At 37.7% G+C, this 18,129-nt stretch overlaps 1 protein-coding gene across 1 annotated transcript; it reads left to right on the top strand.

The window, feature by feature from the left end:
- Positions 1–6,676: 6,676 nt before the first annotated feature.
- On the top strand, positions 6,677–17,215 carry LOC127623144 (dual specificity protein phosphatase 8-like). The gene is made up of 5 exons (XM_052097416.1): positions 6,677–6,977; positions 11,934–12,100; positions 13,111–13,270; positions 13,484–13,607; positions 14,799–17,215. The coding sequence occupies exons 1-5, from the start codon at positions 6,869–6,871 to the stop codon at positions 15,850–15,852; spliced, it is 1,614 nt and encodes a 537-aa protein (XP_051953376.1). The 5' UTR covers positions 6,677–6,868; the 3' UTR covers positions 15,853–17,215.
- Positions 17,216–18,129: the final 914 nt, after the last annotated feature.

The raw sequence follows: 18,129 nt of genomic DNA, 5'->3' as shown, positions 1-18,129 counted from the left end.
TTCTATAGTCATTGATTCATTGAAGTGTTTTACAGTTGGTTTCATGTCTCTAGGTCAAACGGTCATTGAGTTTAATGGAATTAGCATATTACAAACATTTACACAACTGTATTTATTTGAAAATATATAGAATGTAAATTCCACAAACAGAGACTTGTGTCATGAAAGGGATATTTTAAGAACATTTAATATTTGTTGTGATGTCATAATATCAAATGGTTAAATTGTTTAATTGATTTATAGAGCTAATAAAATTTATATGAAAAATGTCTAGGTTGGTTTGGCTTGAAAATGTAATTTGCGTGGAGAGTTAAATGGGTATTGTTGCGAATGTCAAATATAAAACTAACTTTACCGCACTCAAAAATATGGGGCATGTGCGATTTGGATTTGAAACTTGAAGTTACTGCCAATGATCAAACTGTCAATATAAAAAAAAAACACTGACAGCAATGGTAAGAAACCTGCACCGAGCGAGCAAAAATGACTGACGTCACAGATCCGGGAGATAATTTTGTTATTTCTTTTTAATGGAATTAGTTAGATTTTTTTCTTTCAACAGCACAAACCGGCACAAATTGAGCACAAATGAATGCTACCGGTATGGAGAGATTTGGACAACATGGGGTGGAAAATGACGTCACAGCCCCGAATCATATTTGTTATTTGTAAGGAATGGAAATAGATAAAGTGTTAATTTTAACGGCACAAATCGAGCACAAATGATGACACTGGTTTGGAGCAATTTAGACAACATGGGGTGGAGAATGACGTCACCGCTCCCGAATTTTTTTTTTCTATATCTAAGGAAGGGAAATAGTTACAACTTTTTTTACAACCGGTTTGGATCGATTTGAGCGAGATGGGGTGGAGAGTGATGTCACACAGCCCAAAAAAGTATGCTTAATATCTCAAACACCAAAACAGCACAAACTAATGGAATAGTTTTGGTGGTTATTTAATTATATGGGGTGCCAACTTCGTGGAGGTGATTCTTGCAGCTGTTAGGTGCTTTATTAGTGGGTCAAGAGGGTGTAGTTTAACGATGGTCCAGTTTTCTTGGATACTACATAATGGCCATGGAATGACAGAACTGTTGCTGAGGGCCACGTCACAGCTGTAATTACATATTGATTGCTTGTTTGCCAGAGTCTTAACAACCAGCTCTGTCAACACAGTGACTGAGTGCTTGCTGGATGGTAGTGTCTTGTACCTGCTCTGGTAATCTAGACAGATGAACTGCGCTGCAGAGTTATGTAGAAACCGATGCAGCATTGCTGTGTGATGATATCATACAAAATTATAAGATGCTACTGAGTGTCATGGCCTTATGGGGAGTGAAAGATGGTGGACTGCTTCCATGAATTCTGGGAGTATGAGATACATGCACACTCAGACCCACCACACACCTTTTCTCAATTTTATGAAGGCATTTTCTTCAAACAAGCACTCTCTGTCTCACACACACACACACACACACACACACACTTGTACAAAAGTCTGTTGTCATAACAAGACACTGCAAAACACAAAATACTGTCTGACATATGGAAATCGCATGCTCTGTATTAGGAATAATGACATTCGCCAGACTTTCTGTTCTTAATCCGTGTAATATTTTAGAAGACTAAACTAAAGCCTCTCATCAGAGCTGGTGGTGGCATAAAGGCATGTCTTTGGCAAAGGCATGTAAAGATGAACTGAGGTTAGCTCACTGTGTAAGAATGTGTGATTTATTTCCTTTCAACCCTCTATTCTGTCTTCATTCCATCTTCCCTCTTGCATGCAGCAGAGAAATAAACAAGATCACACCACATAAATGCTATTGCTTTAAGTAAACAGATTTTAAGTTTGACATGACATTAATTACTCAATAAGAGATCAAATAGTATAGCATAGTATGCATACAACCCACCGAATTACCTACATTTGACCAAATATGCAGTAACTTTTATCTTATTTTTCAGTGTAACTACAGTGCAGCTAATTATCCACTTTGAATGTGGACCTCTTCCGGTAAGCCACCTTCAGCCCTTTCTGCGATACAAAATTGCTTTATATTGCTGGGTGGCAATCCACGTGGACATACTATTATTATTAAGTATTATTTTCATTAACATATAGTTTGGAACACATATAGTTTTTTCGTATTTTGCCATAATTTTATCACACTCTGTTGCACAGGCAAAATGAATAAGAGATCATGGCTGCGTTTCCCAAAAGCATCATAAATGTAAATAGATTGTAGAAACAAATGGTCTCAACCAACAGTTTAACCCTTGTAGTTTGTTCGTTAAGGGTTTACACACTCTAAGAGTGTAATGTGTATACATTTTTTTTTAAATAATATATATATATATATATATATATATATATATATATATATATATATATATATACAGTGCATCCGGAAATTTTACTGAGAAAAACTGGCCGGACGGAAGCCACTTCTCAGTAAAATGCACATGACAGCCCAAAACAAAATTCTCAGGTCTGATGAAACAAAGATTGAACTCTTTGGCCTGAATGACAAGTGTCATGTCTGGATGAAACCAGGCACCTCTCATCACCTGACCAATACCATCCCTACTGTGAAGCATGGTGCTGGTAGCATCATGCTTTGGGGATGTTTTTCAGCAGCAGGAACTGGGAGACTAGTCCGGATCGAGGGAAATATGAATGCAGCAATGTACCGAGACATCCTTGATGAAAACCTGCTCTAGGGCACTCTGGACCTCAGACTGGGGCGAAGGTTCATATTCCAACATGACAACGACCCTAAGCACACAGCCAAGATAACAAAGGAGTGACTACGGGACAACTCTGTGAATGTCCTTGTGTGGCCCAGCCAGAGCCAACACTTAAACCCGATTGAACATCTCTGGAAATGGCTGTACACCGATGCTCCCCATCCAACCTGATGGAGCTTGAGAGGTCATGCAAAGAAGAATGTGATAAACTGCCCAAAAATAGGTGTGTCAAGCTTGTAGCATCATACTCAAAAAGACTTGAGGCTGTAATTGGTGCCAAAGGTGCTTCAAATAAATTTGCAAAGATTTCAAACAAACGTCTTTCACGTTGTCATTATGGGGTATTGTTTGTATAATTTTGAGGAAAATAATGAATTTGATCCATTTTGGCCAAGGCTGTAACATAACAAAGTGTGGAAAAAGTGAAGCGCTGTGAATACGTTCCGGATGCTCTGTATATTTTATCAAATTTTATATCACTAACTTCCATTATTAAAAAAAATATAACTTGTGAAGTTTTGGGGGGGAATGGTGTTATTTTTATTTACCTCTAAATTACTTTAATTATATATAAAATAATAAAATGTTATGTTAAATTCACTTTTACACTAACTACGTTTATTCAGGGACATATTGTCATGCATTAGGGATAGACTACTGCCATCTATCTGTTGGAGAGAAAAATACACTTTAGACATTAAATTACAACATATAACCAGCAGATGGCTGCCGAGGTCAACTCATTTGCCTGATTGTAGCAAACTGATTTTTATTTTCAGATCTTATGACTAGCTATGAATTTAGATATATGTTCGTTTATAATTATTATTTTACTATGGTGTTAAAAAGAAAAGACGTAGCATTGTAGTTTCTTTGGATGTTTGAATTATTTATTTTAAACATCCCAATTCAATAACTCACTAGAAGAAATGAATAAAAAATGTCAATAAAAACAACAGTAATAAACTGTGTGTGTGTGTGTGTGTGTGTGTGTGTGTGTGTGTGTGCGTTTCTTTTTTCTTTTTTTTTTTAGGACAGTATTGTAGAATGAACGACATGATGTAGTCACAGAGATTCCACCAGGCCATACTTAGTTGCTACGTGACATTAGTAATGTTAATCTGCTGCCATCTAGTGGTTGCCACATCTTTTTCGTTTAGTTGTACACATAAATACATAAATAAAATAGTCACGTGACTATTTTTATTATAGCCTCTGTTGCTGGGCAGAATATAGTGCGTGCGTGTAGGTTTTGGGGTAGGGTTAGGGGATAGAATCTATAGGTCGTACAGTATAAAAAGCATTATGTCTATGGAGATCCCTCTTAAGGATTGCCACACCAATGTGCGTGCGTGCGTGCGTGCATGCGTGCGTGTGAATTAACACAACTGCTACCCTCAAGTCTGCACACATTCTCCCAATTATCGTAGGCTACTTCTCATTTTTAGTAGTGTGGATCAGCCTGTGATTGGATGCAAAATTGTCAGTGGCTTGTGTGAGAGCTTTCTGTAGGGGTATGTTAACATTTCTGGCAGTTTTCCAGCAGTCACTGTCATAGTTCTTGCATTAAAGATGTAATATATTCCCTCAACGCCTCGATACACAGAAATAGCTGACTGACTTGCACATCTATTTGCAGCACTGCAGTAATGCACACACACATACAAACACCTTTGGACCAATAGTAACATGCAGACTGGTCATGAAAAGTCCCTCAATTAAAATTGGATCACAAACCCACAGGGTCCTAATTTGCTTGCTATGGCAACCAGCGCAACCTTGAAAATTGTCACTGCACCAATGCAGCTAGCCAGTTGTGCAAAGGTAGGTGAGAAATGGCAATGTAATCCTGCAACACAGTGTACAACAAACAAACAACTCTTAATTTGTTCACATGTGCCTTAAACATACAGTTTAAAGTGTTGGTTTACACAAAAATTAAAATTCTCTCATAGTTTTCTTACCCTCATGCCATCCCAGATGTGTATGGCTTTCTTTCTTCAGAAGAATTCAAACAAAGATTTTTGGAAGAATATCTCAGTAGTGTAGGTCCATACAATGCAAGTGGATGGTAATCAGCACTTTAAAGCTCCAAAAAGCACAGACAATCGTAGGGAAAGTAATCCACATGTCTTTAGTGGTTAAATTAATGTCTTCTATAGCAATACGTTCGCTTTTGGTGAGAAACAGATATTTAAGTCCTTTAAATATAATTGTTTACTTCTGGTTGCCCTCCAATATGTGTCCATGACGAGAATCAGACGCGTGATGTAAAGGTACTGGCATATGCAATTGAGAACTGACACACTGCAACCAAAAGTGCACGCTGTTCTCAAGCTTGGTTTTGCTTTCATTTGATCAGCTTGCTTACATCACGCGAGAGTCAGCGTGAACTGATTCCCCTGGATTTGCATTGGAGAGTGACCGGAAGTAAACAATTGTAGTGAAAATTACTTTTTGGGTTTATTTGTTGACAATTTACTGACCTCCCACTTTGGTCCGGCTAGCACTTTTTTGCAGGTTTCTTGACTGGTTTATAGGGCTTTATAGGAGCTGGTAAAGCTGTGTTCTTAACCTGTTTTAGAGGTGTTTTGCACACTTTGTAGCTTGTCAAGCTGGTCTCTTGACCTGTTTTAGAGGGGTTTTGGACTTTTCAGCCTCGTCAGACTGATCTCATGTATCATTTTAGAGGGGTTTGATTAATTTTATGCTGCAGTTAGAAGGGTTTTTGGCACACTCCAGCTGGTCAGGATGGTTTCTTGACTAGTTTTAGATGGGTTTTGGGCACTTTGCAGCTGGTCAACTGTTGTCTTTACTGGTTTAAGGTGGGTTTGCACCCTTTTCTGGTGGACAGGCTTGTCTCTTGGTTGGTTTTATAGGGTTTTTTGGCACTTCTCAGCTTGTCAGGCTGGTTTCTTAACCAGTTTTAGAGGGGTTTGGGCCACCTTTCAGTTGGTCAGACTGGTCTCTTTTCTGCTTTTAGAGGGAATTTGTGCACTTTTCTGCTGGTCAGCCTGGTCTCTGGTCTGGTTTTATGGGGGTTTTGGGCACTTTTCTGCTGGTCAGACTGGTCTCTTTACTGATTTTAGAGGGGTTTGCACACTTTTTAGATGGCCAGGCTGATTTAGTTAAAAGTGTCCAGAACCCTCTAAAACTGGTAGAGTGGTCATACTGGTCTCTTGACTGGATTTACAGGGGTTTGGGGCACGTTTCAGCTAGTCAGACTGGTATATTGTCTGGTTTTAGAAGGGTTTGTGCACTTATCTGTTGTGAACTGAATGGTCTCTTGACTGGTTTTAGAGGGGGTTTTGGGCACTTTTCCACAAAAGAACAACTTCGACCAGAAAACAAGGTTGGTTTAAGCTGCATTTTAATAGGAGATTGGAGAGCATAGCATGACTTTTATCTGAATAAGTGGTTTCAATCTCTCCTTTCAACAGCTAATGATTGATGGATGATGTTAGCCATGATCAAAGCTGATTAATGGTAATTCAAGGACAACATGTTCTATTGTTAAGAAGTGATGAACTTCCATTAGTGAGTCAACATGGACTTCCCAGTGACTGGACACAGATCATGTGGGTGATAATTTGCCCATTACATAAGCACTGCTGATTACCTGCTATAACAAGAAGATAAATTGGTCCTACAAAAACAACTACAGTTCTTTTCTTAATTGCAAAACACACACTCAGACATGGACACACTCACACCACTCAGTGTTGGCCAGCAGGCATAGGAGCTCTTCCCTCCGAGTCCGGTACTGGCCCCATTGGTGGCCGCATAGTTGTGTGATGAGTCAGGAATGTGGTTACATGCCTTACACATGAGCTATTACTGAACACAGGCCCCACTAGAGCATAGCCACTTCGCTCATTCACAGACAGGGAGGGAGTGACAGAGGTTGGGAGGGAGGAGGCGCAACAATAGAGGCAGCAGCACTCTCAGTAGAAGTCAGAAGTGAATAGACGCACAGAGAGGAAAGAGTGTGGCTGTGGCTTGTTTATTAAGCTCCAGTTGTCATTAGCACCGGGTTGACCTCCGATTGGATTGCGAGGCTGTTTCATAAATTATCTGCAAGGACAGAAAGACACCAGTGTCCTCCCCGTGTTGCCTGGATGCCCATTGACTTGGTGATCTCTCCTCAGTTGTGGGCAGACATGCACGAGAGTGAGATGAGGCTGAAGATGCGTGTCAGGCGCATCAAGGAAGGGCGAGATCTGAGAGGTGAGTTTGTAAGACTGACTGACTCTGAGAGTGTTTGGGTTGTTTTAGATGTATGTTTGTGTGTGAAAACATGGGAAGTGTTCATGTTTTGCATTATTTGTTTGCCAGTTTTTAGGTTATTCAAGCTTGGTTTGCATATTTTTTTATACTCTAATCTTAATCTCTACCTTGCCATTGGGATAAGCATGTGCTTTGTGTGCACCTATGTCCATACAAATGTATGTGCAAGTATGTGTGTGTATCATTCATACCTTGCTGTTGCATCTCAGTTTCTAGGAACTGAGTAAAAGTTTCTTCTTATACTTTGATGTGTATGACAATTTGTTGTGGGGGTGGACATGTGGTCATGATTTTGAATCTGACTTTATTTAAATATACCTTCCCTGTTTGTATTCACACACAGAGAACTTTACAATGTGTTACAGTATCCATTATGAGCAAACTGAAAGTGAATGCACACTGCAGATAATTTTCCTATAGAACGAACATTAAAAAATAACACTTATTATGACTAGGGCTTCATTTTTTTTTTTTTTAAGGTCCCTCTTACTGTTTTTATTTTTTAATGATTATTAATGATTATTCATATTAATCCATATTAAAATACTCATGGATGTTTTTAAATAAATTATCTTATGCATACTATTTTAATGGGAACTAAAGACATTCCCATGATGTGGTAATATTGACTGCTTTGTTGCAATACGTTCTCACGCATAATTTATTATTATATATTTAGAATGTGCCAAAACTTTCAGGTGAAGATTTGCAATACTATTTCAGTTTTTAATTGCCTCCAGTCTATCATGCGCTGACATCAACTGCAAAAGGTAACCCGATGACTGTGACATTTGGAATATGGCATTGTGTCACACCATCAACCTGAATGTGTCTGAACTTGCTGGAGTATCATGTCCCTCTTAACAAATTTAGCATGCTTGTTGTAAGCTCATGCTCAGCAAGGCCCTAAATACTACAGATCTGTAGTCCTCTCTCTTTCTTTCTCTCTCTCTCACTCTCTCTCTCTCACACACACACACACACTCTCACACACTATAGGCAGATAATGCACATAATATTTTCCATTTTAAAACAGCACATGCACTCCTCTTCTTTGGCTCGAGGACCATTTGTTCCAGAATAAACAAAAACAAGCAAAACAATCAATAATTTAATTAGATGTTATGATAGGGAGGATAGTTAGTGGTACTGTTCTGGCTTCTTTTTCTCAACTGTGTACTAGCTCACTCTTAGCTATGAGTAAGACTTCTATGTTGTTTAACTCCTGTGCAGCATGTGAAGCAATGAGGGCATATTCGGGGACTGATGTCACTGCACCCTATAGAAGGGAAGTTTTGGAGATTCTAAAATTTCAAAACCAGATGATGAGGCATACCACAACATACACGGGAGATAACTTTTAAAGGGATAGTTCACCCAAAAATTGAATTAATAAAAAAATAATTATCTCATAATTTACTCACACTCATTCCATCCCAAGATGTGTATGACTTTCTTTTGCAGAAGACAAATGAAGATTTTTAGAAGAATATTTCAGCTCTGTAGGCACATACAATACAAGTGAATGGGTGCCAAAATGCTGATGCTCCAAAAAGCACAGAGACATTATAAAAGAAATCCATATAACTCCAGTGTCTTAATTCATGAGAAACAGATAAATATTTAAGTCCTTTTTTGCTTGAAATTCTTCTCCCTACCCAATAGTGGGCAGTAAGCATGAATAATGTGAATCACCAAAAACACAAAAAGAAAAATGTAAAAGTGGTCTGTTTCTTACCCACACCTATCATGACGCTTCTGAAGATATAGATGTAACCCCTGGAGTCTTATGGACTACTTTAATGCTGTCTTGTGTGATTTTTGGAGCTTCAAAAGTTTGCCATACATTCACTTGCATTGAACAAAAAGAGCTGAAACATTCATCTAAAAATCTTCATTTGAGAACAGCAGATGAAAGAACGTCATACACATATGGGATGGCATAAAGGTGAGTAAATGATGAGAGAATTTTCATTTTTGGGTGAACTATTCCTTTAACATAAATATCTGTAGCTGTTTTTGTAGTTTTAAAATAAATAAATAAATACACACACACACACACACACACACACACCACACACACAATATCGCATTCTGTAGTTTGTCAGAAGTCATCAATGGGGTATTGATTATTGTTGGCAATAAAACAATAAATAAAGTCACTTTTGTCTAGGTGAGGTAGCTACATGCGTGCATGTAAGTCATGCAGCCCATTTAGAGCAGATATGCTGTCTGTATAACAGCCCCAGCCCTGTTCACTAGGACACAGTGACATCACTCTTTTGGAATGTTGCAGTCATCCCGACCGCCAACCAGGTCTGCCCTATTTCATATAACGCTCATGTCTACTGGAGTTAAAGCTTATGTATGCTAGATTTCTCTTTCTCTAGCCTTCAACACATTCTAACTTTCTCTATGTGGGCTATCTGCATGATATATAGCATATGATATAGCACACTAATCATTCCAGGGACAACTCGATCTCATGACAAGTCATAATAGTAGTGTGGAATTGTTAGAAACCTTTACTCCTATAGAGGAGATATAAATAAATGAACCAACATACAATGTCATTACGTTATTCCCCCTAAGTTTAACCCCAAACCTAAACCTAAATATGAAGTGTAACCCCCTTACCCGCACCCTAAATCTAAACCTAACTTTTGAGGGACAAAAATGTGGTGAGCTAGTGATGATCTAAACTGGATGATGTCATCAATTGGAAAATGTATTAATAAATAAAGCAAATAGGCCTAGTGTTTGCATTCCAAAAAATACTAAAAGTTTTCTTTTAAGGTGTAGGGTAGTCTGTAGTAATTACAATTTGCCTTATATAAAAACAATAGAAGCTGCGTGTATGTGCATACATGTGTGTAACCAAATACACCGCTGTAATTTAAATAACACTGACACTATTTTTCTATGACAAGACCAGGTTACGCAACACACTCTCACGGCAAAATTGTCAGGATGTCATGTGTGACTCAGTTTGTGAAAAGGTCTTTAAAACAGGTTTGTTTGGTTTGACTCACCACTAGTCACACAGCAGATCTAATGCCGAATGATGTCATGTGAACATTACTTAGAAAGAGAACAGCCAGAGAACACTTTATCTTCTGTGAATGAGAGAGTAAATTAAGCTTGTAAATGCATGAATTGATATTGTAGACTGATGAATGAATACATTGATGAGGGGGGTGGATGAATTGAATAAGTAAGTCTTTATGTCAACCTTCTCCAGTCACATGCATCTACAGGCTCTTATCTCACGCCTCTAAGCTCATCTGCTTTATTACCCAAATTAAAATCTTTTTTGCATCTTCTATCTCTTTTCTCTCACACTGTATCATATGCTTCATCTCCCAAATGTTTCCCTCCTGTATTTGCATGCATCTGTACAGTATGTGTGCAAGACAAATGATCCAGCCAAACTTGAACACTAACCCAAAGTGATGTCATTGCCCTGCCTGCTGGCCTTACTTAGTCTGAGGTAACATGTCCCAGATTTGCAGACGAGTACTGATTCCAAATCAGCATTTTAAATTAAATCAATTGCCAGATGTGTTCTTTCAGTTGCATCTAGAACCAAGAAAGCTAGTTCCTTTCATCTTTATTATTTTCTTTATAGATTTATTGAGTAGAATTACTTTATATATGGCATTTGAATGTGCATTTGCATAGAGCTAACATGATGCTGTTTTAAGGTCTGAGTCTGTGGTTAAAGAAGAGAAGTGGAGAAAAAATACTTCATCAGAGTTGCAGAACTCCACAATAAGAGTCGGTCAATTTTTTATTTTAAAAGCGTAGGTTTTAATTTTTTTCATATTGTTTTTTAATCAGTGATATTGTTGACTTAATGTAAGTGCAATTTATTAGCACATGAAGAAATTCTGTATCTGACAGAATCTTTAATCTTATTGAAATTGATTTGGGTCAGGGCTTCATTCTGAACTTTTTGTACACAAATGGGTGTTTGTGTGTACTCTTGGTAACACACTATTGGTTCTGTGAGGCTCAGAAGCTAGAATTCCAGAATAAATGGATGTGTGCGAATGTGTATGGGTAAGAGAAAGTGTGTGAGTGTGTGTTTCCTCTAAATTCTGATTGGGTGTGATTGTTCCTGTGGGCTGCCTCATTCCCGCAGTGTGATCCTGGTCTCTGGGAGAGGAGATGGAATCATGCAGGAAGCAGGAGACCGGAGAACCAGACATGGACATTCTATCTGCCTTGTAAAGTTGCAGAGCTCACCTTTCACTATTGGTTTTCTCATTTCCTTTTCACAGAGGGGGTTAGCCACTCTTGCAACCTAACATTAGAGTCATTATGCTTCCATAAGCAGACGGATGTGCGGGCTAAGCTGTTTGTTACACCTGAAGTTGCTGGTTATGCATGATCGGTTTGCTTATGTGAAAAACGAAACCTCAATGGGATCTGTCAGTAGGAATTCAGAATGTGTTAAAAGCTACCACATATTCAAAGAAACCAAAATATTTTGAGTTCTGTAGAGGGTTTGTAGTGTACGCCAACCATTTCTGGATTGTCTAGTATGGCTAAGGCAAGGTTGAAACAACAGGATGTTTCTGCTGTTGCGGAAAAGCTTCTTGGCCCCAGCGGAGGTTGCGTTTGGGGTTCATGTGTAATACAGTCGGTTAGGATGTTTGGAAACCCCCTTCATTGTTGCTGTTTTACATTTTTACAGTAAGTAATTGAGTTTGCAGTGTGCTGTATGTGAATGAGTGTGCAAGAACAACACACAATGGGAATAATATTCAGTAAGATATGGTTGTTTCTATCTTGGTTTAACCTGAATGTGCTCACATAAGTGTGGTAAGCTGAATCATGAAAGACAAAAGATACATTTTAATAAAACAGTAATCTTCTCTGTAACCTTCTCAGGTGGCTTTGCAGCATTCTCCTCATGTTTTCCTGACTTGTATGAGAGTAAACAAGCCACTATTCTGCCTCTCAGCCTGTCCCAGCCCTGCCTACCTGTGGCCAATGTTGGTCCCACACGTATCCTGCCCCACCTATACCTGGGCTCCCAAAGAGATGTCCTCAATAAGGTCAGTGGACTTTAAAGCACTACTGCAGCTGTACAGGCTACAAACCAGACTTTCAAAAGACAGCACAAGATGAAGAAGCATTCAAACACAGCTGGAAGGAGAGTGATCTCAAGACATGTTTTTCTAGTTTCAAACAACTGTACATTTAACAGAATACTAAAAAGGCTTTTTATAACATGACAGAACCAAAGTGAGTCACTCCAAATGTGTCTGTCTGACGCATGTATAGATGTGTCCTTAGAAAACCCCTCATAAATCTACCTCTGTAGGCCAATGATATGTTCAATGATATGAAATAAGCAATATATTACCTTCTTAAGCCACTTTTTGGATTGCTTAATCAGTGCTTTACTTGTCTGCCACAATAATGTAATGTATTTTAACAATCTGAATTATTACATTTATTATATATATTTATAATAATTTTAATATAATGTAAATTAAGGGATATTACTGTTGCCTACAGACAAGGCAACTGTAAATATCAGTAAAAAAAAAAAGCAAGCATTTCAATATCTATTTCCTTTCACTCTAAATCATTCATCAGCTATTTTCATTATTTAAACATAATAAATTCATAAGGCATCATCTGATAATAGGGAATAGTTTTATTTGTGCATACCATTGTATCACTGATTTGCATCATACCTAATGACTTTACTACTAACAGACAAGCGAATGCATTCTAGTAAAATGTTTACATTGATGTCATCTTGACTTAAATGTTAGTGCTGTCAAGTTGGCATGAGACTCACCGGCAAAAAAGAATTCTTGACGTTATCATTCTACATCTTTCTTACTTTCAAAAGCTCTGGCATGAATGACAAGCAGACACACAGATCTGATTGGAATTTGTGCTGAAGGAAGATGTAAATATAAAATGTCAAAACCCATCTGTGTGGATTGTTTTCTTCTCTCTCAAACCATATTGTCTGTGACTCAGTTCTTCAGAAATACTCTTTTGGCAAGGATTTCCTCTAAACTTCATCAAAACTTCCAACTTTTCACAGGAACTAATGGCTCAGAATGGAATTGTCTATGTCCTGAATGCCAGTAACACCTGTCCCAAACCTGACTTCATCAGTGACAGCTACTTCATGCGCATTCCCGTCAATGACAACTACTGTGAGAAGTTACTTCCATGGTTGGAGAAAACCAATGAGTTCATTGGTAAGAATGCCATGCAATATCTAGAAAGCAAGTCCTGAGAAGTTTAGCTTAAGGACATAATTAAGGCTAGGTGTGTGGTTAACACAAACCCTCTGTGTATCAGCAGTTAAGGGAGGTATGAGTGAGATCAGCATTTTGAGATTATCACATGCTTTGTTAGCGCTTTAACAGTGGAAATGCTTTTGACCAGTTTACCGCTCTCTCTATCCGCAGACAAAGCCAAGGTGTCAAACTGCAGAGTCATCGTCCATTGCTTGGCTGGCATATCCCGTTCTGCAACCATTGCCATTGCCTACATAATGAAAACTATGGGCCTGTCATCAGATGATGCGTACAGGTAACTACAGTTCATCTGACATTTAGACACTCTATGGACTTTAGGCAGGGTAGACTCCAAATGTAATTTGACATGAATGTATACGAGGATATGAGGGATAGAAATAGTTGTTTCAATGGGTTGTAATGTTGCAAACATTAAAAATACCAACATGATGACACATGAACTATATATGATGCTTCTGAATCTTTATATTCCCTGTTCATCAACCCCATTCTGCTGAGTAACTGACAAACACCATCTCCTATCAAACATCCTTGCATAAATTCAAATGCATTTACCTTTACCTATGAAGCTTCTGATAGCACTTTCCAAACGCAGCCTCTGAGACAGATGTTCTGGTCTTGTGGAAACAAGGAAGTAATCGTATGCACATAATCAATGAAGAACATAAGCTTGTACTGTCATTCTAAAATTATATTTCTACTTGAACTACTCCACTGACAGTTAGGTTTAAGGTTAGGGCATATGGTAAATAAAACATGTGTTCTCATTAACTGTATTACATAATTTACAACTAAAAACAACTTGCTTCACAGCTCACTTTTTAAGCCACTCTGTGGCCATTTCACATTTTACTGGAGCTTTCACATGCCCATACGTTCAGCAACACTTTCAGCTTCGGCCACTGGGGACAATGTTTGAATTTCGTTAAACATAGAACAATTTCAGCTGAAGAACTTTCAACCTGTCCCTGAATTCACAGTGAGATCAGTCTGAAAATACAGTACACATTTCCAAAGAATTAAAAATTAATTTCTGTAAGCTTTGAAGCAAACTATATGCTAGCAAACTTCTAAACATCGACAAAAATCACTTTTAGATTATATTATTTTCCCTTAGAGTCTCTAACTTATTGGAATATGGACCAAAAATATTGATAACTCACACAGCATTTTGTCCAATCAATTGCTCCTTAGAATGAGAATGCTCCTCCCCCTAATACCATTTGTGTCTAACTAGCCATAGCAAGTAGAAAATCATGTTCATGGTTGTGATGTCAAATTAAGGCTATTGGCTATTTTGTTTTTAAAAGTCACAAGTGAAAGAAGTCTGTACTTGTCAAGCCAATTCACTGTGACTTTAATGTTCAAATAAGCATGGCTTCATTTATCAAGGTCTCCTAAAAATGAGAACATTTTTGGTTTGGGCAAAAAAAATAAAAAATTGTTTTTATCTGATGTCCTGTAGGTTTGTGAAGGATCGTCGACCATCAATATCTCCAAATTTCAACTTCTTGGGTCAGCTGCTGGAATTTGAGAGAGCCATGCAAATGGAGAAAAATGTTCCACGTGATCCCATGAGGTTAGCAGAGCAGCATGAAGAAGTGTTGGAGCTCAAAAAGATGGAGCAGCAAAGTTCAGAAAGAACTCAAGAAACTACAGAGATCATCACAAAGCCTCCATCACCTACCACACTACAGAAAGAACTGAGCTCCCTTCATCTCTCCACAGAGCAAATCCTTCAAAACAAAAGACTCAAGTGCTCCTTATCGCTCAATATCAAGTCTGTGTTCTCAAAACAAAACAAGCATTTCTCTTCCAACCTCTCATCATCAGTATCTGAAAACATACCCAAACTCTGCAGACTCAAAAGCCTAAAGAGTACCAACAGTGTGTGTCAGTACCCTTCAATGGTGGATTGCCCAAGCAAAGTTAGCCAGCAAAGAGAGAGGCAGGAAAATGGCAGTTTTCAGAGGTTATCTTCCACGTCTCTTTCCCTCAATTTAAACCAGGCTAAATGTAGGCCAATACCACAGGATTCCATTTGTGAGACCAACTTGAAGACGCAGTCTTTCCTCAGCTTGCCGCTGGGTACATCTGCTACTTGGACCACGCACAGAGGCTTGAATCAGGCCACCACCCCTATCACACCAACGGATGACTGCCCTTGGTTCTTAGGCTCTAATTTGGCACCATCTGGAACAGTGACGGGGAGCATGATGCACTTTGGCAGCAGTCCTGCTTTTGCGGCATTCAGCCACAGTGGCCAATCTGGCACCTCTAACCTTGGTGTACACCAAAGAGACAAAACGCAGGAGCCCCGGGAGTTTCAGAACAGCTGGCTTGAGGAAGGGAAAGCGATAGTCTGTAGTCTATCGCAAGTAGACACGAAGTACAAGCGGCGCAGCTGCCAAATGGAGTTTGAAGAGGGAATTAACACAACGCAAAGCTGTGAGGAGTTCGGAAATCTGGGGAAGCAGTCGAGTTTCTCTGGTAGCATGGAGGTCATTGAGGTCTCATGACAAAGATGACATTAAACTACAGTAGTGTTTTTCATCATAAAGGAAATAAACCCAAGTATAATGACTGAAGCGAGCAATAAACTGTTTATCAAAAAGTTATGTTGTTACAGAGCTTTTGGGGGATTTGTTTCTAACCCCTTTCATTGCCAATCATTTGAACCTGGGTTGAAAGAGGTGTCGTTGAGGAAAAGGTAAACTGATTAACAAAAGATGCCATCCATTACTTTTGCAATAAGTGATTTAGTGGTGATGGTGCTGGAGTACAGTCAGTTTTAGAGAGCTTATTGTCTACATAATAATATGCACACCAAAGACCTCACAGAGTGACCTTATTCAGGCATGTCATCCAAAGGTACACTCAAAATGAAGGAGGACACAAAGATCATAAAAAGACATTAAACATGAATGAATGAATGATTGAAAAAGTGAGTATGTTTATGCTGATTTCAGGCAAATTAGGGCAACCAAATGTGAGGAAGAACCCATTTTAAAGATGTTCAGTAATTGCTGTGCAACATTGCGCAAGATCATTGCCCAATGTTACATTTATGTTCAGTAAATTCAGTAATATGGGCAGTTGCATTCAATAATGTCATTATTCAGTGTTATCAGTTTTATTCACAATAGGAGAGTGAAAATATTAAGTGTATGTTCAAGATGAGATTCTCTCAGATCTACTGCTGTGCACTGAGCATGCTCAGAATGGCTGGCTGGCTACAAACAGACAAGCTGCTTCCAGCAGCACAATATACAAAGCTGTAAATCTCTACATTTTGCATATAGATGTGTAAATGAAATGTACTTACATTTATGGACTATTTAAAGTTTCACGCATTGTTGCTTTAATTTATTGTATTGGTTTCATTCTGGCAATGAGCAATAATATATTATTTGAAAACTTTTTTTTTTTGTCTTTTTTCTGAGTTCCTGGTGCAAATAAAATGCCCTTCCATCAAAGATCCATAGCAAACATACTCTTTAAATATATACTTGTCAAAAGATTGGACACCCATACTAACTTATTATTATTACTATTTTCAAAATTATTGGAATAATGATAAAGTCATCAAAATGTCATACAATGAATAGCTCAAATGGAAGTACTGTATGGGAATTATATGACCAAAAATGTTAAACAAATCAAACTGTTAGCTTCTTCAAAGTTTCCATGCATGTTGGGAATTTGTTGGGAATCCATTAAAATAGAAAATAAATAAACAGTTTTGCAAAAAATAACTGTTTATGCCATGATCAATGAAAACATCTAAATGCTTCATGCTGCTTCATAATATTTTATATATATTATAATATGTATATAAATAAAACAAATGGTCAGGATCTAATTTTGGATGTGTTTATGTGCAAGCATCTGTTTGTGTAGGAGTCCATCATTACAAGTGTATGTGTCCAACATGCAGGTAGCCATTTGGTTGTCATGTGAAAAAACAAACAAACAAAAACAACAATGCAGAGATGACCCATGTAAAAAAAAACTAAATAAAAACTAAAATAAAAAAATCAGATATTTTAACATTTTATGAAAAGATACATTTTGTTCAGGTCATATGGAAAAACTTCTCGATATTCATAACTTCAAAAATCATAGTATTTGTAAAAAAAATATTTTTTACCTAGAAAAATAGGTTTGGGAACTTAATTATTAAGTTGCTTGCACTCAATTAAATTCAAGGTGCAAGGAAAGCATTTTAATATGTATTTTTTACATGATCGTTACTCCAATTGACATATTTTAAATAATTATTTATTTTGTATTATTTTAGAAAACTGCTATAAATGTTTTATATAATAAATTGTGATTTAGATTTTATTTATTTAATTCAAATATGGACACAAAGTTTACATTTTCTAAGAAATTTTAAACTTGATTTGTTTTTATATTTTACATTTTTAGCACCTCGGACAACCTTATTTGTCAATGTGCCCTAAATGTGGCCTGGATTAAATTGCCTTAAATTGCTGATTATTGAACAGCGGATGCTGAATCACTCTCAGCAGACTGAGGCAACAATAACTAACAATAGAATAGTGCATTGAGTTTATTTCCAAATATTAACATTGCAATCAACATCTAAATCTAATTGTGTATAAGTGATGTTCATTGCTAAGTGCTAAATTCTAGTGTGGTAGGAGACAGATTTGTGGTACTTTGTTATAGACTTTCCATTTACTGGCTTGACAGTTTAAGATTTGTGTATTCTATATGGTCAGGATCTAATTTTGGATGTGTTTATGTGCAAGCATCTGTTTGTGTAGGAG

This window comes from Xyrauchen texanus, chromosome 29, assembly GCF_025860055.1.
Source record: "Xyrauchen texanus isolate HMW12.3.18 chromosome 29, RBS_HiC_50CHRs, whole genome shotgun sequence".
NCBI classification, from domain to species: Eukaryota; Metazoa; Chordata; class Actinopteri; order Cypriniformes; family Catostomidae; genus Xyrauchen; species Xyrauchen texanus.
Note: the sequence above shows the minus strand (reverse complement) of the source record. Positions and strands in the feature narration are given on the sequence as shown.

Excerpts from the sequence above, each read along its gene's own strand:
- LOC127623144 (XM_052097416.1), top strand. The coding sequence starts at position 6,869 with ATGCCCATTGACTTGGTGATCTCTCCTCAGTTGTGGGCAGACATGCAC. Across the intron at positions 6,978-11,933 it reads GGAAGGGCGAGATCTGAGAG|GTGGCTTTGCAGCATTCTCC; the intron begins GTGAGTTTGTAA and ends TAACCTTCTCAG. Across the intron at positions 12,101-13,110 it reads AAAGAGATGTCCTCAATAAG|GAACTAATGGCTCAGAATGG; the intron begins GTCAGTGGACTT and ends AACTTTTCACAG.